Genomic DNA, 24,379 nt, shown 5'->3' with positions numbered 1-24,379 from the left:
GTAGGGGTGGACATGAATCCCCCCCCTTTCCTGAGATACGCTGCCACTACCACCATGAGCTTGGTGAAAACCCTGGGGCGGAGGTCAATCCGAACGGCAGGACCCGAAACTGAAAGTGCAAGTCGCCAACCGCAAACCTCAGGTACTTCTTGTGCTTGGGATGGATCTCCACATGAAAGTAAGCATCCTTAAGGTCGAGAGACACCAACCAGTCCTGAAGTTGAAGGGCCTGGAAGATTTGAGAAAGAGTAACCATCTTGAACTTGTCCTTCCTGAGGAGCTTGTTCAAACCGCGCAAGTCCATGATGGGTCTCAATCCTCCGTCTTTCTTCGAAATCAAAAAATAAGGGGAATACCATCCCTTGTTCCTCTCCGCTACAGGCACCAGTTCTATGCCGCCTTTCTCCAGCAGGGCTTGTATTTCCTGCCCAAGGAGCGGATCCGGACTCTGTAAAGAGAGATTCCCTAGTAGATTTTCGTGAGACCTCCGCCGGAAAGGAAGACCGTAGCCGTGGGCTATGATCTCCAGAACCCACACATCTGAAGTAATGGCACGCCATTCTAAAAGATGCTGTGCCAGCCTTCCCCCCCCAACCAGCGAACCATGGGACATGGCCTCAGATTGACCTGAAGCGGCTGCGGCATTGCCTGAGGGCAAAGCGGCAACTGCTCAAGCGGCCTTGGCACATCGAGTACCCTGTTTTCCACCTCTGGTACGCCTAACGTTGGCCTCCGACTTCCAGCTCCCCTCGATTTACCAAAGGTCGAGCAATATCGAAAGGAACCTCCCCTCCATTGCTGTCCCCTAGGATGAAAAGGCGGAGGTTGGTGAACTGCAGCGCTCAACAACTTTGCTGCAGCCTTCGTGGTCTGCAACCTTTCAAGGCTGTCGTCAGCCTTGCTGCCAAAAAGATGGTCACCATCAAAGGGCATGTTGAGAAGTCGGCTCTGCACATCCGGTGCAAACCCAGACTTCCGCAACCACGCAAATCTGCGCATTACGGTGCTCGCCGCCATGGACCGGCTGACGCAATCAGCCACGTCCAGACCAGAAGCAACGGACTCGCACATGGCATCCTTGCCATCCTGTACAAGAGCAAAAAATCCATCCTGTTCTTCCCATTCGGGAATATATTCAGCCACTAAGGAAACAATTCCACAGAGTATGAGTGAAAAATGCTAAGGCACACACAGAGTTGACTGCTTTCAGAGCCACACCCCCTGAAGAAAACACTTTCTTCGCCCAACCATCAAAACGCTTGTCGTCTGTATCAGGAGGGATGGTAGGGTACGCCGCCCGTTTAGCCGGGGCCGTAGCCGCCTGCACCACCAAACTCTCCGGAGTAGGGTGCACCGCCAAGTAGCAGGGGTCGCCACTGGCTGGGGGGTATTTTTCGGCAACGACTTTCCAAATACCGGGAGACTCTCTGGAGCAGTCCAAACCGCAGCCACCCTTCGTTGCAAAGCCATATGGAAAGGCAGAACTGGGTCAATTGGTGGACCGAGGTCCAGGATATCCGTCAGGTCATCCTGCAGAAAATCCACTGGGGGGCAGACCATCTCAAGTACTCTGACACCCGTGACATCAGCCGCCAGTACGAGGAATCGGCGTGCGTACCAGGCTCAGGCCGATCAAACTCCACCTCCGGGGAGGTGTCCAGGCCACTGGTGTCGTGTAAGGATTGACGCAGGTCTTCAAACTGGCTATGACCAGACAAAACCTCATCAGGAACCAAACCTCCTTCCTCAGACCCTTCTTCCACCTCAGAAATATAATCCATAGGTTGAAATGGGGGCACAGAAAAAGGGACAGACATTTTTCGACTTAGCCTGAGCCTTTTTCAGGGTTTCCACCATGCCACGGGGAACCTCCGACAAAACGGCCTCGAAAGGCGTCGATGGAATCGGCGTCGAGCGTGGCGCCGGCTTCGACACAGTCCTCGAGGGCGGTGCCTCGAAGAAGACCTCACAGGCTCTGACGGTCTTGAGGGCGTCAAGGACCGGGACCTGGAGCGGGCATGACTTGAACGATCCACCTTGTCCGATCGGGACCTCACAGGAGCCCGAGGATCGTGGCGACCACTGGAGCCCGAAGGCGTGCGAGCGGCCTCTCTAATACGGTCACAGCCGGCTCCTCGCGGTCGGACCGGAGCCCTGCGATTCAATAATCGCCAACATCTCCTTACAGAAGGCAGCCCATTCCTCAGGAGTAGAATTCTTGGTGGGACAAGCAACCCACCGACGGGCGGCGTCCTCAGACGAGGACCGGGAAGGCGACCTATGACGGCGCTTCCGTGAGTGCCTCGAAGAGGCAGAGGAATGGCGGGACCTACTCCGGGACCGACGACGATGCAGAGAGTCGCCCCTCGAATAGTCAGTTGAAAGCCCAGAGGACCTCAGCTTACGGGGCTTGGTCACCTTAACAACAGAAAGCTTCTTACGCTCCCTCAAGGCCTTCGATGTAAGCGACTGACAGTCTACACAATAGTCCGTGTCGTGGCCCTGACCGAGGCAGGAGTTGTGTGAGTCAGTCAACGACAGCTGAAAACTCAACTATTCCACTAGGCCAGCCACCTTAGACACTTCAGACATACCTTAACTTACCTGTGGGTTTATCCATGTTAATTGCCCAATCCGTAACTGAAATGTATGCCTAAGCTGCTGTATGCTCTTGTAACCCTATAAGCTATGCTCTTTGTCAAAGCATATCCTTAAAAGCGCAACGATGCCCTAGGGCCGAAGCGCGCTATACAAATGCAAATAATTAAAATAAATCTTGGACCCGCAGTCCCGACACTTCTTAAAACCCGGCCGCGGACAGAAGACTACATCATGGAAATCTTCACAACGAACAGGTTCGAAGAACCGAAAGAACAGAACTCAGAAGAACTAAGGCGTGTCGAGATCTCCGAAGCGAACACGTTCATGGAAAAAACTGAACTGAGGCTACGGGCATCGTGCGTCCTACTTCTAACATCCGGTGACGTCGGCTCGACAGAGGCTCTCGAGAGAGCGTATCAACGTCATCGACGCAGGATATTTTCCGTAGCAGCACAGTTGTGCCGATTACCTGTCATAGATATGGAATACGTCGGAGGACGCAATCCCCTCGAAACGTTTTTACTTTCCTAGAACTACGGTTAGGTATTTCAAATAAGGTCTATACTTTTGTGTACTTTCAAGTATAGTGTGTTGTGTTTTTATATTGTGATTTCATATAATGTGGTAGTGCTTACTTACCCCTAGATTTATCTGGGGGTACCTGTATTTAAATAAATCCTTTATTTAAACAATACAAAGTGTTTCTTTGGACCATTTGGATTACAATTTCATGTGTACTGATTCTACAGCCCTCTCTCCCTCCTAAGATAAGCCTGTCTGCGCAACCATGTGCTCAGGTGGTACAGCCTTATACTTATACTAAGAGTGGAGTCTTGTACTGCCTCAGTTGAATGGTTTTACTAAGCCCTTAGTTGAACTTCAGGAAAACTGTCCTAAGCATGATGGAGACAAGTAAGTTAGCAAGGAAGTGAGGGGCGGGGAGTAGGCGGGAAAAAGAAGGTCTTGAGCCGCTTCCGGAACTTCAGGTGGTCTAGCTCAAGTTTGAGAGGGGCAGGGAGGCCGTTCCAGAGGGAGGCACTTGCAGGAGAGACATCTACCCCCCCCCCCCACTCTGCTTGGAGAAGCGTCTGACAGAGTTCGGTGTAGCTGAGCAAAGAGCTCTAAAAAGGAAAGTATCAGATTGTGAGGGCCTAGAAAGCCTGGTGGATGATGCAGAAGTCTGGAATTTGGTCCTTGCTGCCAGTGGGAGCCAGTGAAGAGATTTCAGGGCAGGAGAGATGCTGTTCCTGGGCTTGAGGCCAAGGTGCTGTTCTGGATTAGTTGCAGGGGGCGAAGAGTAGAGTTCGGAAGATTGAGAAAGAGGCTGTTGCAGTAGTCCAGCCTGGAGAGAACCAGGGCTCTGGAGAAAGTGAGCCTCTGGGGGAAGGTGAGAAAAAGTAGAATACCTCTGAGGAGGTGCAGCTGGAAGTGGGCCTTCTTGGCAAGGCCAGTGATGCGAGGAGAGAAGGAAAGAGTGGAGTCGAAGATTACACCAAGGTTGTTTGCCTCACAGGAAGGAGAGTGAGGAGGGCCCAAGGGGGTGGCCAGAGAGGGAAAGCGGGAGCAGTGGTCCCAATGAAAAGGATCTCAGTCTTGCTGGCATTAAGGCAGAGATCTTTGGAGGTGTACAAATACTGAATTGCGGATAGGCAATCAGGAATAAGCATGCCATGACGACTTATATTGGGTAAAGATAACATGGTACACATCCACACCCAAACAGATGATCCATATGAAATGCACCTCATTGGAGGACCAGTAGGGCCCCCAAGTTTGAGCCCCCTCTCGACCCTGAAAATTATACGGAGCACTGGGTCGAATGTGAAGGAGATGGGGAGTGCTGCTTCATGCCATGTGGGCCAAAAGAATACGTAGAAAAAAAAGAGGCAGCTTGAGAGTGGGGTGTAAGATATGGATACCGTACAATGAGGGATAGTAAAGAAGGTGTGGTCAGAGGGGGGAGTGTACTAATGTAAATGAGTTGCACCAGTATTGGCCATGCCCCCAAAAGCCCAACCTGTGCCCCATTCTTGAGCTGAAGTAAAAGCTGAGGAAGGTTCAGTAAGTAGTCGCCAAAGCACTTGGGGCCATGTAGTTATCATTGAGAATAGAATAAATATGATGACACAGATAGGACTACAAGTAGTTTTATTTAGTACATATACAGGCAAGAAACAATTATATTGATGACACAAGCACACACGAAGAGCATGACTGACATGAAGAATATTTACAAGTAGACATGAATATTTGCACATAGACACGAAAAACATGTACATATAGATATGAACATTCGCATGCAAGACACGATGGGGCCAAACATGGTGAAAAATTAACAGTAACTTAATCGTTCAGGCCAAACTCTGCTAGGCCTCAATTTTGAAATACTGCATCCTGATATAGTAATTGCATAAAACAGCTCCAGGCCTCACAGAGATCGGAGTGTAACCCACAGCACCCAGGTCAGTACGCCGAAGGGAGTTCGGCTCAGCAAGCTGAAAAACACACCAGATAATGTTTCCCAGGGCACACAATTGTTAAAGTTTAGTTTCAGTTGGTAGCAGTGGGAGAAAAATATCCTTGAATGCCAGTTGCAGCCAGTTGATCGTATATCGAATGAATATACTGTGCCCAAAGTGGATACCGCGGGAAAGCACACGCATGTTAAGACAGCAGAAAATTCAACAAATAAATAAAATTGAGCTCCAAACATTGGTCCACAACCACATGACTGAACAATGGGTATTTATGCTAGGGCCAAGTAGATTGTGCAACTGCTACTTCCTTAGCACATCCAGATGCGGAGCATCAAGGCCTCAACAGTGTGAGCCTCAGGCCTGGGAGGGACTAGGGAGCATCTTCTTTCAAATGGGATCATATCGGTTTGTCAATCTCTCCTTCCTCACCAGGTAACTTGGCACCGCTTGAAGATGGCCAAGGTCAGTGATCTAACAACTGGACAATCACCTGATGTTCCTCTTTCGACTAAGTGTAGCATAACGCCAACCAATAAGGCGTCAGAATGAACTGTCATTTGTAGAAGGCTGGATCTAGGAGGAGTTATTAATTGTAGAACCAATACTTGAGGTTCACCTATACATAACTATATCCTATACTGTACCGTCCAATCAGAACGAGAATAGAAGTTTTATGATAATAAATGTGACCGTTGTATTTTGTACGATCTCCTGCAGCCATTTGGTTCCTGAATAAAGCTGGGATTTCGCGTGCACTTTTTTCCTTGTATTGGTATATTTTGGTTCATCATAACAGATATGGCCAATTGGAAAGCTGTGATGATGTATACAAAAACCTTGGAGCCCCCAATGCATTCCTTGTATGAGGATACAAATTTAGCAATATGCAATGCATCCTCTGATTCTTTACTGATCTGCACATTCCTTTATTGAAAGTTATTAAATCTTCACAATAGATGTAACCATGTTTACCACTTAAGGGAAATCCTGCTGCCTACTTGATCGACTCCTCATCCCCCAAATATAGGGGTAGAAAATACTCTGTACGAGGCTTCATAAGGTAAAAATCAGATCAGCATGACTAATTCCATCACACTAAGCGTAAGTAGCCAGCTAAGTATCTACAATAATGTGTACTTTTGAACCACAGCACTGGTTGAATGTGGCCCCAGATTCAAGCTATGTGAGCTAGAGTGTAGACCATCTATCAAATCTAGGTAACTGTTAGAATTAGCTAATGCTTTGAACCGTTCACACTCCATGCATATAGAAAACTAGCCGGAGGCACAGCTACTGACCTGCACACATCCGCCATCCTACACCACTTGAAGACTCTTCGCACACTGTTAAGCAAAGTTTGTATGCAGTAACCTTAGGGACCACTGCACACAACTAGATCTACAGGTGTAAGCAAAACCAACCGTTGGTATTAGTCTGTACCACACAGTTTTTGGTAGCAAGCTGAGCAGCCAGGATTATCTCAAGAGGGAATGTGAGCTTGTAATGGTGTTACACAGAGGTATACAAGCACAAGTATTCAGATAGACACTTCTACTCAAGGTTTCTTGGTAAAACAATTTATTACAGTCAGTTCGAAAACATTCACTAAAAGGAGGCAATCAATATCACAAAAAATATACTACAATACTTCACACTAACCGGTTCTGAAACGTTTACACTTCTTTGAAGGAGGAGCAAAATGGCATTCAGAGTATTTGAAGTAGGAGCAAAAAGGCATAAATAAAAAGGAATATTACAGTTACTCTTAAACAGTACAAATAGTTTAGATTGAGTTCACCAGAGGAGTTGATTCAATGAAATAGGTAGGCCAAAACTAGTGTCTTGTGTAGGTAAAAACGGTTCTGGTATTTAAACGGAAAAGTCTTTGCCATGGTTCTTGGAAGTAGTTCACAGAAGAAAGGTTCATATGTCTGGTCACAAGCTGACTAGGCCTGCAAGTTACCAAAGTTTGACGCACTTTCGCAGTGAGCGGTAAGTTCTCTCGGTCAGGTTTTCACAGTACCTTATTTTGAAGAAAAAGATGCAGCTGAAGACTTCTGTTTCTGGCAGTTCCTGGAGATCTCGCTGTTCAGGAGCCTCAGTTGTGGGGACAAGAGGGAGGACGTCGGGGGACAAGAGAGAGGACCTCGGGGGACTCCTGCACTGCACGGGGACTGGTCACAAAGCTGGCAAACTGGCAATTCTTTGATTCCGGTAGCTGTCTTCAAGCACACAAGCTGGTGTCCTTCTCCCTGGTTATTTGGTTTCCTGCAGCACAGAGGAAAATACAACCAGCTCCGAGAATGGTGTCCAGATGGCTTATGAGTTGATTGGTCCTACCAACTCAAAGGAACAAGTCGTCCTTGAGGGCGTCTGTCGCAATGAACTTAGCGATTCAGACCTGCAGCAGGGCTCCACCGGGCAAACCAACAGTCCAGTAGTTGCCGCAGCCGTCCTCTTCCAGCTCATCTTCGGTTCCTTCATTCCAGTGGTCAACTGCCTTCCAAGCAAAGAGACTCCTTTTAAACTGTTTCTTCCATTCATTCCAGCCTAGCTGCCACTCACCCAGCAGGGTGGCTGTCCTTGCCGGACAGTCAGCCAATCACGCCACCGTTTATTTGGGTCTCCTAGGAGAATAAGCACAGGGAGTTTCGGGCACCTCCCTCACCTCCTGCCCACCCCAGACACTCACACGCCAGAGGCGGTCTTCAGTCCTGAAGCCCGCCGAAGGCTTAGAAACAAAGGGACCAAACCTAGTTTGGAACGCAGAGACAAACTCTAGAAGGACCTTTCCAAAAAAGATATGGCAAAAAAGACGACCAGGACCTGTTTAAACAAAGGGGGCTTAGGCGCCATCTTGAAAAACACGGCTCCCGCCATTTTAAGCTACCAGTGTTTGCGGTTGGGCAAAATCATGGTAGTTTGTTGTAAAACCACTGCCACCAGCCATTTCGAGAGGGAAGGGTAGTAGGGGACTGCTACATGAATTTCTAGATGTAGGTGATACTAGGTAACCCCTCCAGCACCCTACTGTAAGATAGTGTGTGCTGGGTCTAGGAATCTAAAAAGACTAGTAAAGTCAATTTTACTTTACTTTCTCTGGGAAACAGTAGTTATCCCAGAGAAGGTGTTTAAACCTTGGGATAGCCTAAAAAGGCTTGCCTGTGTCACTGCACCGAGGGTGCTGTGTGACACATGAAAAGATGATGCATATGAAGATATCTAAAACCCCATTATCAAAGAACACAAGAGTAAAACACACATCAAAATACGAGAGTGGGAAAAAAGCGCACTCTCTCTCCAGGTAAAAAATAAATCAAGTCCTCAAAATCCAGCAACATTGCTGGGTGTCTCTTTTGAAGGGAATTAGCACTTAAGAGAATTCTCCCTAGCACACACCACCTGTATGAATGCAGCTTCTGTTCACGCCAGAAATGTGATAGGTAGCAGCACACACGACTATCCCCACTCTCTCGGAACCTCTCTAATCTATTTTATCACCCCCCATGCACATGTCAGCTCGACATGGGTGGCTGGCTAGGGACTTGGCCACCCCTTCATGGCTTCGTACTGGCCGAAATGCACACACGCATACTAGCACCTCCTCAACTTCCCATACCTGGACTCTGGTCCCCACAGGGCGTTCAACCTACAGCACGTTGCGACCATACTAAAGGTGAAAGTTGCTATACAAATCACACACTACTACATGTTTTATTTAATCAACTCCTTTCACTCACCTGGGCAAAGGATGGTATTTGACTATCCTCTTCCAAACTACCAACGCTGAGCAAGGGGCTGCTGGGGCTAGAACATATAGCATGGGGCTGCAGCATAAAGTCTGAAAGATCAAAACAGAAAAGTCAAGTTATTACCAGTGCTACAAAACCTGCCTGCTACCTTTCCAGTTACCCTTTCTGTACAGGAATAGCCTCTCTGACCGACCATGCCAGGTTCAAATGGGTCCTTCTCTCCATCTCACTCTTCACCTGTGGCGTCCCTCAGGGCTCTATCCTCTCACCGTGGATCTTCAACATCTACCTTGCCCATCTAGCCCACTTGATCTCCGCCTTCTCTCCTAACTTCCAGTGTTATGCAGACATGCAGCTCTCCTTCAAGCTTCCCTCCCATGGGTCCCCATCCCTCACCCTGTGAGGCAAAAAACCTTGGTGTCATTTTCAACTCCTCTCACATCATGGACCTTGCCAAGAATGGCAACTTTCATCTGCACCTCAGCATTATTTTCCCTTACCTTCCCCCAGAAACACCAGATCTCTGGTCCTCTCTAGGCTTGACTACTGGAACAACCTCTTCCTCAATCTGCCTAAATCCTCCCTTCGCCCCATTCAAGTAATCCAGAAGAGGCGTATCCTTGGCCTGAAGTCCAGGGGCTGCATCTCTCCACTGGCTCCAGTGAGGATGAAGTACAAGACTCTCTGCATCATACACAAAGCTTTCTGGGGCCTGGGACCCTGCTACATACATTACTCTCTCCCTACTAAATACCTCCCTGCTAGAGCCCTTCTGTCTTCTAGCTCCAACTCTCTGCAGATCAGATGCTTTTCCAAGCAGAGTCGGGCGGGTGGGGGGGGGTGGGAAGGGAGGTGTAGATCTCTTCTGCCACAGCCTCTCTGGAATGGCCTCCCTGACCTTTTCAGGCTTGAGCCGGATCACCTCAAGTTCTGGAAGCTTCCAAAGACCATCCTTTTCTGTTCGCCCCCCCCCCCCCCCCTGCTAATGTCCCCTTCTGCCGCATTGACTGGCTACCTGGTTCCTTCTGAATCTTGCAGGGCACCAGGCCCTCCTCGTCCAGTCCACCCCCTCACCTTCTCCACTGATCCTCCCCCCATTCCTGCCCTTGCCCTTCCTGGACCCCTCCCCGTGCACTAGTCTGGCAGGGCCTTCACCCTTACTGAGCCCTTACTTGCATTATCCGAATGTCACAAGGCCTAGTGGGAGCATTTTTGTTATTCACATCCCTGCTCCCCTCCTCCCCCATCTTGTGATGCCTTGAAACACTATTTGCTATATAGGCGGCTTTAGAAATACCCAATAAAAATAAACAAAAAATAAAGAAATGTACATAAGCAAAGTAATTGCGCTGTGAGAAAAGAGTAGACATTTTGCCCCAATCATCTGATGTGGATCAGATAACAAGTGGACAAGATATCCCAGACATGCTCGTGCCGTGCACCAAAATTTGCAGGCTCCATTATAGATACTTGCCCTATGTCCTTCAACCCCAAAGATCATCCTTCTCCCACTTTCTGCAATTCTACAAGTTCTCAAGTGCACAGGTTCTAGAAATCTTAACGTCTCACTGGTCTCTGTTGTGAGGCTGCCGCCTGGAGAGGTATCCGAGTGGATATTTTCCAGAACGTTGGAGAAGTGTGGCAAAAGGACATCATCTGGGCACTGGCTGAATGCTGGAAACTGCTGCAGGTTCTCAATGGCAATGTGAGCCTCAGGATCTAAAACAAATGAGAACAGTCAAGGTTCAGACACTAGGAGGGAACCCACTAGCACAAGCTCAGCCTAAGACCAAGCTAGTGAAAAAACAATATTTGCAATGGCCACAAAGCAATATCCTGGGGTACTTTAATTCCAACCATTATTAGACCTTTAACAGGGGCCTTAGAAGATGTTGAATAACTAATTCCTTCTCTGCAATCTTCGGATGGACGTTCCACCCATGAATTCATCTTTGATATCCATCCACTACTGCAGCTGCTCTTTGGAAAAGTGTCCACCATCAGGGGGTGCAGCACGGCCTGCATCGGCTCTTCCTGATACCGCTGCACACCCTGAGCTAGACAAATCGGAGCCAGTATATATATACAGGAGGCGCCCCATGACCTCAGTTGCACCCTTTGTCCCCGAGCACGCCAACAAGAGGGAATCGCAGAACTAACTGCCAAGAGGGGCAGAGAGGGCGATTAGGAATATGTGGGAGGGCTCCCTCCTACGGATCCCTCATCTTTAATAGAATCCCAAAGCAGTACAATGGCCTGGTGGAGGTTCGCCAAGACACCAACTAAACCAGAAATGTTTAAGGATGGCTCATCCAAAACAATCATCCGGACGAGGCATATAATTCAAGCTGTAATGCTTACTAAATGTATGCAAACAAGCCCCGGTAGCCGTTTTGCAAATTTCCAGAACAGGGTCTCCACGTTGCAGAGCAGCGGTGACGGCAAACCCTCTGGTGGAGTGAGCTCTGAGACCTCCTCCTTGCCAGCCATATTATAGCATTGAGATGCAGAGAATGCTTGAACGAAACAGGGCCTGTTGAGTTACAGCCCTGTCTGCTCGGGCACCAGCGTAACAAACGAAAAGCTGGTAATCCGTTCAGGTCTCCCTTGTACGAGAGGTAGAACTTGAAGGCCGGTACCGGATCCAGCCAATGGAAACTCCTGTGCCTTGGAAAGATGAGGGTGATGAAAAGACAGGTCGATTAATCTTTTGAGAGAGATCGAAGACCAAGACCACGTTCGGAAGGATGGTTAACTCAAATGGTGCCTTTTCCTTGGAGAAAACAAAGGAGGGGTTTAGAGAATTTCGCCAAAGTCCTGCCTGTGACAAAGATTTTAAAAAAACCCACCTTGGATGAACAGGGGGACACCTCCTGGGTTTAGCCTGAACTACCCAAAGGTTTGGAAGCAATGGCTGAGAAGTCAAGCTTAGTCTAGGTTTGATAAGGGCTGTATTGAGGCACACAGTACTCAGTATACACTTATTTCAAGTGACCGCTTACACACTAAAAGTTATGCAAATATAAGCATTTATTTTAGATTCACTTAGACTTATAACGTTTAAGGAAAGTAGTATTAAACAGAATATATGCAATATCAAAAGTATAAGGAATAATTTAGAACACTTAAAATAGCACAAAATTTGTATAAACTTCTGAACCAAGTATTCAAACTTTAAACAAACTTTTTTTAAAACCAGTTTAATTTTATTTCAAACAAACCACGAAAAACCAAACGTGCAGTATGTATTACAATATTACAAATTTTGTACAACTCAAACAATGTCTGCTGCGTCTCCCGTTCTCCCCCCGCCCCACCCCAACCAAGCCTACACTACCGCGATCTGCTTCTTCATCTTGCAGCGAGGTTCCCTCTACTGTGTTCTGGTCACTCGACCAGTTCTGAGTGGTCTCAAACAGTGTGATTATTAAATGTTTCCAGGCTTTCTGCTTCTTCCTCCCCTCCAGTGTTACTAGCTTCCTGCCATGCTGCAGTTTCAGCTTCTGCCCATTTCTGAAGGTCTTTCCACCATATTTCTATCCTTGGTCTATGGCTTGCCTTCCATCCCATAGTAATGCAATGCGGCGCTTCGCAAGTATATATGCCAAATCTTTTAGTTTACTTACATGTAGTTTATGCGATCTGGGAAACCCCCTACCAGACATGCCCATGCTATTTCAACGATTATCTTAATCCCTTTTTCTTCTAATTTGTGGGCTACTTCTCCCCAAAATTTCTCAATTTCGGGGCATGCCCAGAACATATGCGTCATCCCAGCGTTTTCCTCGCCGCATTTAGAGCATGTTTATCGTTCGGCGTTTTTGAATTTAACTATCCTCTGGGGTGTCATAAGCCCTGTGGTTTATATACAGTTGCATTCCTCAACACTTTTTTATGGTACCCTTTGGCCCGCTCCCACATCCCATCACTCATAGGGGCACCCACTTCTTCCTCCCAGTCCCATCTCCGTTGTACCACTTCCTACCCCACTTTGGAAGTCACCAGCTTATATATCCCTGATATCTTGTGCCCTCCTTCTGCTATATCATATCATTTCTATGGCGGGGTCCGGCTGCTCCTCTAATACTATTTCGGACCATGTCTCTTGGATTCGCAGCACCATCCTGTGATATGTGATATATTGTCCCATATGCAAACCGGTTTCCTCCACCAGCGTCCCAAATTCTTTTATCCTCCCCTTTTGCCACATGTCTCCCACTGTTGCTATCCCTACCGGCTCCCAGTGCTTTCTGATCGTCTTCCTTAATTGGCCTTCATTTCCTGTCAATGCGACAAGTGGCACTTGCGGGGAGCACGGGGCTGGGTTCTCCATTATCTGACAGGCCATATGCCATATATTCCATCCCAGTGTCGTCTCCGAGCGCTCCTTCATATCAGATTTGGGCAACCATATCATTTCTTTCAGGAAGAATGGGTCACACTCCTGTCTAAACAGCCTAGATTCTGAGGTTGGATCTTCGGATAGCCACTTTGCCAAACTATGAGATCTACTATTTAGCGAGCCAACTACAATATGTGGCAGTTTTATTCCCCCCTCATACGAATTTTGTAACTTCCAAAGGGCAATTCTGTTTCTTGTCCCCTGCCAGAGAAACTCCCTACATATGCTATGTATCCTATCAAAACAAAAAAAAATAAATTAAAAAAAAAAAAAAAAAAAAATCGCCTTGGTATCGGATATGGCATGTTCCCAAAATAATGCAACATCTCGGCAGAACTACCATCTTCAGCATTGCCCCTCTTACCATCATCGCCAAGGGGAGCTTTACCCAGAATTTCATACTATTTTCGATACTCCTGACCGCTTTTTCAGTATTATATTGGTGCTTTGCTTCCCCCGTATGGTAAATGTCTATCCCGAGATATCTGAACGTGGTGAACTCCCATGGTATTTGTAGAACTGGTAATTGATCCCACGGGATCCCTACATACCTACCCAGCGGAAATATACGTGATTTTTTTCGGGTTCACTGCTATGCCAGTTAGCGACGCAAATCGCTCTATCACTTCCAAAACATATTGGAGGTTTTCTTCTGGGTATCGCAAATACAACAGCATATCGTCAGCTTACAAGGAGACTAAGTGCGGCTCCCCTTTTATGTTAATTCCTATTATGTCATACTGTTGCCTTAGATATGTTGCCAGGGGCTCTAGTGCTAAAACATACAGCATAGGGGACCACGGGCATCCCGGTCTAGTACCTCTATTAAGTTGCCACCTCTCCGATATTATTGCTCCCGTTTTAACCCTGGCCAGCGGTGCGCTATATAACAGTTTGACCCATTTAAGATAACCAGGCCCTATACCATAACTTGACAGGGCTGCAATCAGCCAAGGCCATTTGACTGAATCAAAGGCTTTTATTGCGTCCAACGATACAATTGCAATTTCACCTGCGTCCCCTTTTGTGTGTTCTATGACTCTGTGAAGTCGTCTGTGGTTATTGGATATATTCCCGTTTGGAACATATCCAGTCTGATCGGGGTGTATTAGTTTATTAATGATCCGTCTCATTCTGTTTGCCAGAACTGCCGTGAGCATTTTACTATCTTGATTGAGCATTGACAGCGGTCTAAAAGATCTGCAATCCTTGCCAGGCTTATTAGGTTTAGGGAGCCGTATGATAATCGCCTCCCTCAGGGACTCTGGCAACCTTCCTGTTTCGTATGCCTCATTTAGCATTGCCAATAGTGGGGGAAGCACCTAGTTTCTCTGCAGTCGTTACAGGTAAGAAACTACTCCCTTCTCCAGCATTGGATCTTTCATGGATTCACATGCTTAGAATAGATTGTATAGCAGTATCCTAAAGGAGGTGAGAATGCAATGTAACATACACCACAAAAAACACCCCAAAACCTAATATATAGGCACGTAAGCAACATATTTTCTGATATATACATATATATATGAGAATGCATTACTTACCGTAAAAGCATTTCTGATGGTTGTATCTGCTTAGATTCACATGCTGTGCATAGGTCCGACATCCAGTGGTCACTGCGGAGTATTGCATTTTGTTTTTCGTAGTCGAAAAGGGGACGTCGACCAGGCGTGTCTGAAACACTATCCCTATAGTGACGTGCGTTGTACCCACAATCCCTCACGCGTCGAGGTCCCTCTGTTTGTATTTTTTCTGCCCTGAGGGAGCCTTCTAGACGTGAGTGAGTACAGAAAGAGAGAGAGATATATAAAGGAAGTCTATGTTCCTTCCATCCGAGCGGGGAGGAAGGGTGGGCGCATGTGAATCTAAGCAGATACAACCATCAGAAATGCTTTTACGGTAAGTAATGCATTCTCTTCTGATGTTTGTTAATCTGCTTAGAATCACATGCTGTGCATAGACTAGCGAGCAGTACCCGGAGTTGGCGGTGGGTTATGAGAAGGAACAGTAGAGAAAAGGTGTCGTAATACTGCCTGTCCCACCTGGGAGTCAGATCTAGAGTGTGTATCTAGACAGTAGTGTTTTGTAAAGGTGTGCACAGAACTCCAAGTAGCCGCTTTGCAGATGGACTCAAGGGGAACATTTGCAATGAATGCTATGGATGCCCCCGTGCCTCGAGTAAAGTGTGCTCTTGGCTTAAAGGGTAGTTCTCTCTTAGCAAGAGTATAGCAGAGAGTGATGCATTGAACAATCCATCTAGAAATAGTGGATTTTGAAACCGCATCTCCTTCTCTTCCTGCTGCCACCGAGACGAAGAACTGATTAGTCTTCCTCAATGGTCTGGTTCTTTCCATGTAGAACATGACCGCCCTGCGTACATCAAGTGTGTGCAGAGTCCTTTCTCCCTAATTGAAAGGATTTTGAAAGAACGTTGGTAGTTCTATAGACTGGTTTACGTGGAATTTAGAAATAAATTTCGGAGCAAACCTAGGGTGAGTGCGTAGAACCACTTTATCTTTGTGAACTGTAACAAAGGGGTCTAGAATAGAAAGAGCCTGAAGTTCACTTACTCTCCTGATGGAGGTGATAGCTATTAAAAAAGCAGTCTTAAGAGTAAGATGTTTAAGGGATGCTTTGTGCATGGGTTCGAATGGAGAGCCCATGAGTCTGGTAAGTACCACATTAAGGTCCCATCCGGGAGCAGGGTCAGCTATCGGGGGGTGTATTCTTTTTACTCCCTCCATGAATGCCCAACTGGGATCCTCCACCACAACACTTTGAGTTGGGAGGTGGTGTATGCAGAAAGTGCCGCTAGGTGGACTTTAATGGAGTTAAACACTAGGCCTGAATCCAAGAGATGGGTCAGGTATAGTACCACATGTGTGGGAGAGCAGTCAATAGGGTTGATGCTTTTACTCCTGCACCAGATGACAAATCTCTTCCACTTGCTAGAATAGCAGTGGCGAGTGTTCGGTTTTCTGGCTTCCCTGAGGATGTCCATGCATCTTTGCGGGAGTTGTAGATGTCCGAACTCTATGACCTCAGGAGCCAAGCTGCTAAATTCATGTTCTGGGGGCATGGGTGCAGAGTCCTGCCCTTGTTCTGAGATAGCATGTTGTACGGGCAGGGGAGTTTTACTGGGGGAGATAGAGACATCTCCATCAAGTGAGCGAACCATGGCTGTCGGGCCCACATTGGGGCCACCAGTATCATGGTCACTTGTTCCTGGTGCATCTTGTGCACTACCTTGTTGAGAAGGGGAGTCGGGGGAAAAGCGTAAACAAATTTCCCTGCCCATTGCATCGATAGACCGTTCCCCTTGGATTGGTTCTGGGGGTACCTGGAGGCGTAACTTAGGCATTGAGAGTTCTCCAGGGTTGCGAACAGGTCTATTTCTGGGAATCCCCATTGTGTGAAGACGTCGAAGACGATGTCTTCGTGCAGACGCCATTCGTACTCTTCGGGCAGGGGGAAATCTCTGCTGAGTCTGTCTGCCAGCAGATTGAGTTCCCCGGGTACATGTAGTGATAGTAGGAACATGTCCTGTTTGAGAGCCCACTTCCATATATTCTGGGCCAGTTTGGACAAGCCTGGAGAGTGGGTGCCCCCCTGCTTGTTGATGTAGTACATGGCTGTAGTGCTGTCCGTAAGGACCATTACTGTCTTGCCTTGTAGGTGTTCTTGGAAGGCTTTTAGCGCCTTGAATACCGCTAGTAGCTCCAGTAGATTGATGTGTTTGGATGCTACGTTCGGAGTCCACACTCCGTGAGCAGTCTGATGGGATAGGTGAGCACCCCATCCTGTGAGGGATGCGTCTGTGGTTAGAGTGGCTTCCGCCGCGGGTGTGGCAAAGGGTTTTCCTTTTTCCATTTTCCCCTTTGTCCACCACTGTAGCGAGAGAACCAAGGCCTGCGAGACCACCACTAGATCGTCCCATTGTCCGCTGGCCTGACACCACTGGCTGTTGAGCCACTCTTGCATTGGGCGCATGCGCAGGCGCGCGTGAGGTACCAAATAAATACACGACGCCATCATTCCTAGCAAGCGCATTGCTTTGCGTACCGTCACCTCTCGGCCGGTCACATATTGGGGGATCTGAAACAGCATGTTTTGGACCCTCTCTTTGGAGGGGAAGACGAGGCCGTCCCTTGTTTGAATTAGAGCCCCTAGGAATTGTTTGATTTGACTGGGGTCTAGACTGGACTTCTTTTCGTTGATGGAGAAGCCCAGTTGGAACAAAAGGTCTACCGTCTTTTGGGTATTGGAGAAACATGTTTCGTAGGAGTCCCCTGTTATGAGCCAGTCGTCGAGGTAAGGGTAAACTGGGATGGACAACCTGCGCAGGTGGGCCGCAGCCACTGCCAGTACCTTTGTGAATACCCTTGGTGCTGAAGCTATACCGAAGGGTAGCACCTTGAACTGGTAGTGTTTGCCCTCTATCATGAACCTTAGGTATTTTCTGTGCGCTGGCAACATTGAAATATGAAAGTATGCATCTTTCATGTCCAATGTTGTCATGTAATCTCCCTGTGAAAGCAGCGGGATCACCTCCTGTAAGGTCACCATACGAAACTTTTGGGGTTTGATAAACTTGTTCGCTGGGCGCAGATCTAATACAGGGCGCATGGTTAGATCCTTTTTGGGTACAAGGAAGTACACTGAATAAATACCTTCCGTTACCTGAGATAGAGGCACGACCTCTATGGCTCCTTTTTCCAGCAGTTGTTGTACTTCTTGAAGAAGGATGGCAAGATGTTCCGGCGTCAACCGCCGTCCCCTCGGGGGTCTGTAGGATGGGGAACTGTTGAATTCGATACAGTATCCGTGGGCTACGGTGGAAAGTACCCAACGGTCTGACGTTATCTCCTCCCATGCAGGAAGAAAGGATGTTATCCGGCCCCCGACCGGTGTTGCATGGGAGGGGACGCGAATCTTCGCGTCACTTGGAGTTGTTGGGGGCTTGGGAGCCTCTGGGGGTGGATCCCCGACCTCTCCCTTTGCCCCGGCGTTGGCCTCTTTGGCTGTACTGCCCACTATTGGCTCGGTAATTGGTGGCAGGGTATTGCTGATGCTGTTGTTGTTGCCGTTGGCCACGAAAAAAGCGCTTGTTGCCATAGCCGCGTCTGGTAGTGGGCTTAGAGATCTGGCCAAGAGTCTTGATAGTGTCGAACTCTTTTTTGGCCATCTCTAGGGCTTCATCTACCGCTTTTCCGAAGAGGTTGGCGTCCTCGACAGGTTTATTTATTAAAGACGCCTGTGTCTCCGGTTTAAAGCCTGAGTTGCGCAGCCATACATGGCGCTTTAGGAGTATTCCTTGTACCAGGGAACGTCCTGCTGTTTCTGCCGCGTCCAGAGAGTTTTTTACAATGCTCTGGTTAACTTGTGTTCCTTCGCAAATAGTCGACAGTAGGCGTGTACGTAAAGGCTCCGGTGCTTCCTCTGCGTCTTTGCGCAGTTTGGCCCACTGCGCGTCTGCGTAGCTCGCAAGCAAGGAATTGTTGTTGGCAATTCTTGCTGAGAAGGCAGCCGAGGAAGTAACTCTTTTTGCAAGGGCATATAGCCTCTTGCCCTCCTTGTCAGGGGGTGCCTCACTGGTGGAAAGTGGTACCCCTGCCCTCTTTCTAGTATTAGATACAACTAGGGAGTCCGGTATGGAATGTCCCCTAATGTAGAGCGGGTCTGAGGGTGAAGGAGCGAAAAGTTTCTCAATCCGTGGATTGACCCCTCTGATCAATGCGGGAGTGGACAGCGACGGGGTGATCCTCCTTTTAACTGAGGCGAGGAGTGGAATGGTCTGGCTGACCGGGGGTTTTTCTTTAATGACTCTTTCTACAAAGTCTAATTCTGGAGAGAGTTCTCCCGTGTCCAGTTCGAAATGCGCTGCTGCTCTGCGCAACAGTGCATTGAAAGTAGGCTGATCGTCAATTGGAGACGTGTTCCTAACTGGAGAATTATCCGGAGGAGTTAGATGTAGGGCATCAGTGTCGGAACACACTGATGGTGATTGCCAGGGGTGCGAAGGTCCTTCTCCTGGGCTAATCCCGAAGCCTTCTTCTATAATGTCTGTTCTGTCTTCTAGACATTCCTCCTGGTTCTGTCCTTCGTTGTCCATGAAATCATCTTCTTCCTCGAAGTATTGTTCCTCCCCAGTGAGGTCATATACATTTTGGAAGTCTGAGGCTGTGTCCAGCAGGGGATCGACCAGCCTCGGTTTTTTGGCTCTGGGGTCGTCTTGAGGCCCTTCTCTAGTTCTTCTGAGAGTTAGAGGGGCTTGGGTACTCAAACTTTTCCATCCTCTCCATACAGAGGTGGAGTCTTTCCATAGTTTCATGGGGTACCCCAGAGCGGTCTAGCGGGGGAAAACTCGAGTTGTCTACCTCGAAATGGCTCGACCTCTCCCAAAGCGTCGAGGAAAGTGTCCCGTCGCCCTCCTCAAAACCCTCAGGTGTGTCGGGAGACTCCCTGACTGAAGGGGGTAGTCCCTGCTTTCCTTCGGGTGTTTTCGGCGTATCCTTTGATCTATGCGTAACGCTCGACGAAATCTTCGGCGTACGCTTTTGGGCGTCGGCTACAACGATCCTGGCTAAGCTATCGGCGACATTCTTGTCGGCGGAAGCTTGAGTTTTCGACGCTATGGGTATCGAGCGCTGTACGGCGGTCTGCGCCTTCTGTTGATGCGCACCGGCCGATGGTTTGGTGGTGGCGCCCTTGTTTGCCGAAAGCCCAGTCGCAGGTCGCGGCTGCGGTTGCGAGAGGGGCTTCGAACCCGAACGGTCCGAGGAGGCCGCCGGTGGAACCTGCGTCTCCTTGGGCGCCGAAGCTCTCTTCGACTTAGACGAAGAAGAGCCATGGGTTGTGTGCTTACCTTTATGTGAATCTTTGTGTGCGTCAGTGTCGCCGGGGTGTTCATCCCCATAAGCAGGGCGTGAGCCGAGCCCGTCGGGGCCGGGGACAGACGACGTAGCTCGTAAGCGCTCCTTAGAGGGGGTTTCGACTTCCGTGGCGGAGGTCGTGTCATCGCGTTCCTCGTCACTGTCGGTGGTAGCAGCGGCGGGTGAACCTTCGGCCTTCGACATCGCGTAGGCCGCCCACCTTTTAACCCTACGGTCTTTTAGAGTTTTAGGCTTCAGAAGCCGACAAGCCGCGCACCCTTCCTCTTTGTGATCGAGGGGCAAGCAGCGGTTACACCGTGAGTGCTTGTCCTTCCAAGTGAATTTGCCTTTACAAAGTGGGCAAAACCTAAATGGTGTCCTCTCCATAGCAGAGGCAATAAATCGCGATAAACACCCCCAGGGAAAGGAAGGGGAAAGGGAAAGGCATTCTCAGAAAGACCCAGAGATGTCCCACGACCCCACTCTCCCTACTGTATGTGGCCAGCAAGGCCAGGCCACGTGTTCGGCAGCGCCGAAGATTTCCTCCGCTCGACCCTCCGTCGACGATTTTGCTCGGCGGAGAACAGCTACACTGCGTCGAGGGAGTGCTGTATTAATCTTCGTAGAAGAAACGACCAAAGGTCGAGGGTTGCAATGTCTCTCGAGGAGCTCCGCGTGAAGGCGACCAGAAGCTGGGCGGAAAAAAACAATCTGAGGGACCTCGACGCGTGAGGGATTGTGGGTACAACGCACGTCACTATAGGGATAGTGTTTCAGACACGCCTGGTCGACGTCCCCTTTTCGACTACGAAAAACAAAATGCAATACTCCGCAGTGACCACTGGATGTCGGACCTATGCACAGCATGTGATTCTAAGCAGATTAACAAACATCAGAAATATATATATATATATATATACATATATAGCTCAAAACAGACACTAAAGAACCAGAATAGACAAGGCAAAAGACAAAAGCTTAACCGTTTTTGGCTTACCTCATTGAAACAGATGGCGCAGAACTGCCCTTCCCATCTGTACTTCATCCGCATGCTGCCTTTCCAGGCAGTAATGGCGTGTGAACGTGTGTGGGACTGACCATGCCGCCGCCTGGCAGATGTCTGTCAGAGGAATTCCTGCCCACAGCGGCGTGGAAGAGGCTGCTGATCTTGTGGAATGGGCTCTAGGGTGCCCTTGTAGGGGTCTCCCGGCCTTGGAGTGACTAAAAGCAATCGCCGACGAGACCCATCGAGCCAGTCCTTGCTTGGACATTGCCTTTCCCCTCGTCGACGGACCGTATGCGATGAACGGTTGTCTGGTAGTTCTGAGTTCTTGTGTTCTTTGCAGATAAAATTTCAACGCCCTTTTCACATCTAGGGTATGAAGAGCCTTTTCCGCCGTCATTGACGGGGTCGCAAAGAAAGTAGGGAGAACAATGGTCGAGTGTTTGTGATAGACCGTCGGAACTTTCGGGATGAAAGTAGGATTAGTTGATAGCACCACTTTGTCCTTAAAGAATCTCATATATGGGGGGTCTATGACCAATGCCTGTAGCTCCGATACTCTTCTAGCTGATGTAATGGCAATTAAGAAAGCCAGCTTCCTTGACAGGAACTGCATGGACGAAGAGGACATTGTCTAGAAAGGTGGCTTCATTAAGGCCGCCAACACCACATTTAGACTCCATATCGGTGGGAACCGCTTTGTTGGGGGAAAAGTTCAAAAAAAGACCCCTCATGAAATGTTTCACCAGTCTGTCGCTGAATAACGGAGAGGACGGTCTCCTCCTCGTGAACCTTGAGATAGCCGCCAGGTGCACCTTTATGGATGACGAGGATAACCCACTCTCCGCCAGGTGAAGAAGATACGGTAAAACTTGTTCTGGAGTTACTTCTAAAGGCCGTATTTCATGTTGCGTTTGACACCACATACAGAACCTTCGCCACTTGCAGATGTACGACTTGTTGGTGGAAGGAGCCCTAGCCGCCTGTAGAATTCTCCGGCAATCCGACAAAACTTTCAAAGTGCCAAATTCCGAAAAGTCAGGAGCCAGGCCGTCAGGTTGAGGCTGTCCGGATTGTGATGGCACACCGTTCCCTTGTCCCTGGGCGGGAGATTCGGAACCTTCAGGAATGTTATCGGTTGTTCCAACGACTGATGCAGCAGGTCGGAAAACCAAGGTTGTCTCGGCCAATACGGTGCCACTAGAATGACCCGGCATTTGTATCTGCGTATCCACTGTACAGTTCTCCGTATAAGGGGAAAAGGAGGGAAGGCGTACAGGAACTTGTCTGTCCATGGAAATGAGAACGCTTCCCCTAGGGATCCTTCCTGAGGCCATCTGCTCGCGAACTGCTCGCATTTCTTGTTTTCCTTCGTTGCGAAGAGATCCACTGAGGGGTGACCCCATCTTTTGAAGATTTTCTGCAGCTGAATGGTGTCCATCTCCCACTCGTTTATCTGGGCCATGCTTCTGCTTAGGGAATCCGCTTGTACGTTCTTCACTCCAGCCATACCTTTTGAGCCTCCCCGGACAGGGTCCTGGACCTCGTGCCGCCTTGTTTTATCAAGTAGAACATGGCTGTCGTGTTGTCTGTCAGCACTCTTACTCTTAACCCCTTGATATGTGGGAGGAATGACCTCAAGGCCCATCTCACTGCCCTCAGTTCCAGTACATTGATATGTAGGAGTGATTCGGTCGGGGACCATCTGCCCTGGGTTTGGTAGTTGTTCATGTGTGCTCCCCAGCCTGTCAGGGATGCGTCCGTGATGATGGTTCGCTGAAATTCTGGTTCTTGTAGAGGTACCCTCTGTCCAGGTTCTGAACGCTTTTCCACCATTGGAGGGCTTGGATGATTTTGTCGTAGTCGACGGTTACCCTGTCTGACCACCGACCCGTGGCCTGCTTCCATCTGTCCTCTAGGAATTCCTGAAGTGGCCTCATGAACAATCGACAGTTGGCTACTAGATGGATGCAGGAAGCCATGGAACCTAGGATCGCCACATACTTTCTCACTGAGAGTGTGCCATGTAAACGTAGTTGACTCGTCAGTCGATTGATCTTTGACATTCTGTCTAGGGAAGGTTTCACTATTCCCGAATGGGTTTGGAATTGAGCTCCCAAGAACTTTAAGTTCTTTGATGGCCTTAGAGAGGACTTTTCGAAGTTCACAGCGAACCCCAGTCGTTGCAGAAGCTGTAAGGTAGCCTGTACGCGGTCGTTGGTCGACGCCGAGGAGGATCCCCTCACAAGCCAGTCGTCGAGGTACGGGTATACATGATGCCCTTTCTTTCTCAGCCAGGCTGCCACGGGTGCCAAACATTTTGTGAACGTTCTTGGGGAGGACAAACGGAAGCACTGCGAATTGGTAGTGTGTCCGACCTACCACGAACCTCAAACTTTCTGTGTTTTTGACACATAGGTATGTGGAAATACTAGTCCTGTAGATCCAGCGACGCCAAAAAATCTCCCACTTGAATTGACCTGATTACTTCCTGCAGCGTGAGCATTTTGAATTTTTGGCTCTGTAAGGTCTTGTTGAGGTTGCACAGGTCGAGAATGGGACGCCACTTTCCGTTTGGCTTTTATACCACAAAACACTGTGTATACCCCTCGGCCTTTCTGCGATGCAGGAACCACTTCTATGGCACCTTTCTGTAACATAAGTGCTACTTCCTGCAGCAAAACGCTCAGATGTGGTTGGGGTAGCAATACCAGTGGACATTTTGGAGGTTTGCATTTGAATAGTAGCGAATGTCCGTACCTCACTGTGTCCAACACCCACTGATCTGTTGTGATGTACTCCCATTCTTTGACGCAGCCGGACACTCTTCCTTCCTCCCAGAACGGTGCGCTTCCCGTCATTGCTGGTCTTTTTGTTTGTTCGTCGACGAGGGATAGGCCGGTCGTCTCTTGGATGACTGGAAATGTCTGCGTCGGCTTGAGTTTTGAGAGGCGCGTCTATATCCCTGGGAAGGGTATGCTGATCTGCCAAAGGATCTATCCCTGGATGCAGAGAATCTTGAATTGCCCGATGCCCCTTTAAAGGGACAAAAAGATCGAAAAATGTTTCCACTTTGGAGGGCACCCAACGAGCGTGCCGTATCAGAGTCCTCCTTCATGCCTTTCACGGCCTCATCCACCTTTTCTCCAAAAAGGTGGTCACCTTCGAAGGGCATGTCCAATACTTTATACTGCACCTCGGGCCTGAAGTTGGTGCACTTAAGCCAAGCCTGGCGTCTAAGAACAACCCCGTTGTTTACTTGTTTAAAGCCG

The 24,379-nt window shown here is 48.7% G+C and overlaps 1 protein-coding gene across 2 annotated transcripts in view; it reads right to left on the bottom strand.

The window, feature by feature from the left end:
- Positions 1-24,379, bottom strand: part of RNF10 (ring finger protein 10) — a 776,216-nt gene that overhangs the window by 253,109 nt on the left and 498,728 nt on the right. For both annotated transcript variants that reach the window (XM_069619770.1, XM_069619769.1), the window contains 2 exons: positions 10,400-10,549; positions 8,819-8,919 (listed from right to left, as the gene is read on the bottom strand). In XM_069619770.1, the coding sequence (XP_069475871.1) occupies positions 8,819-8,919; positions 10,400-10,549 (251 nt within the window). The remainder of the gene's footprint in view (positions 1-8,818; positions 8,920-10,399; positions 10,550-24,379) is intronic.

The sequence above is a fragment of the Ambystoma mexicanum genome, chromosome 10, assembly GCF_040938575.1.
Source record: "Ambystoma mexicanum isolate Mex_15411 chromosome 10, UKY_AmexF1_1, whole genome shotgun sequence".
NCBI lineage: Eukaryota > Metazoa > Chordata > Amphibia > Caudata > Ambystomatidae > Ambystoma > Ambystoma mexicanum.
The sequence above is the reverse complement of the archived record's forward strand: the minus strand, read 5'-3'. Positions and strand labels throughout refer to the sequence as shown.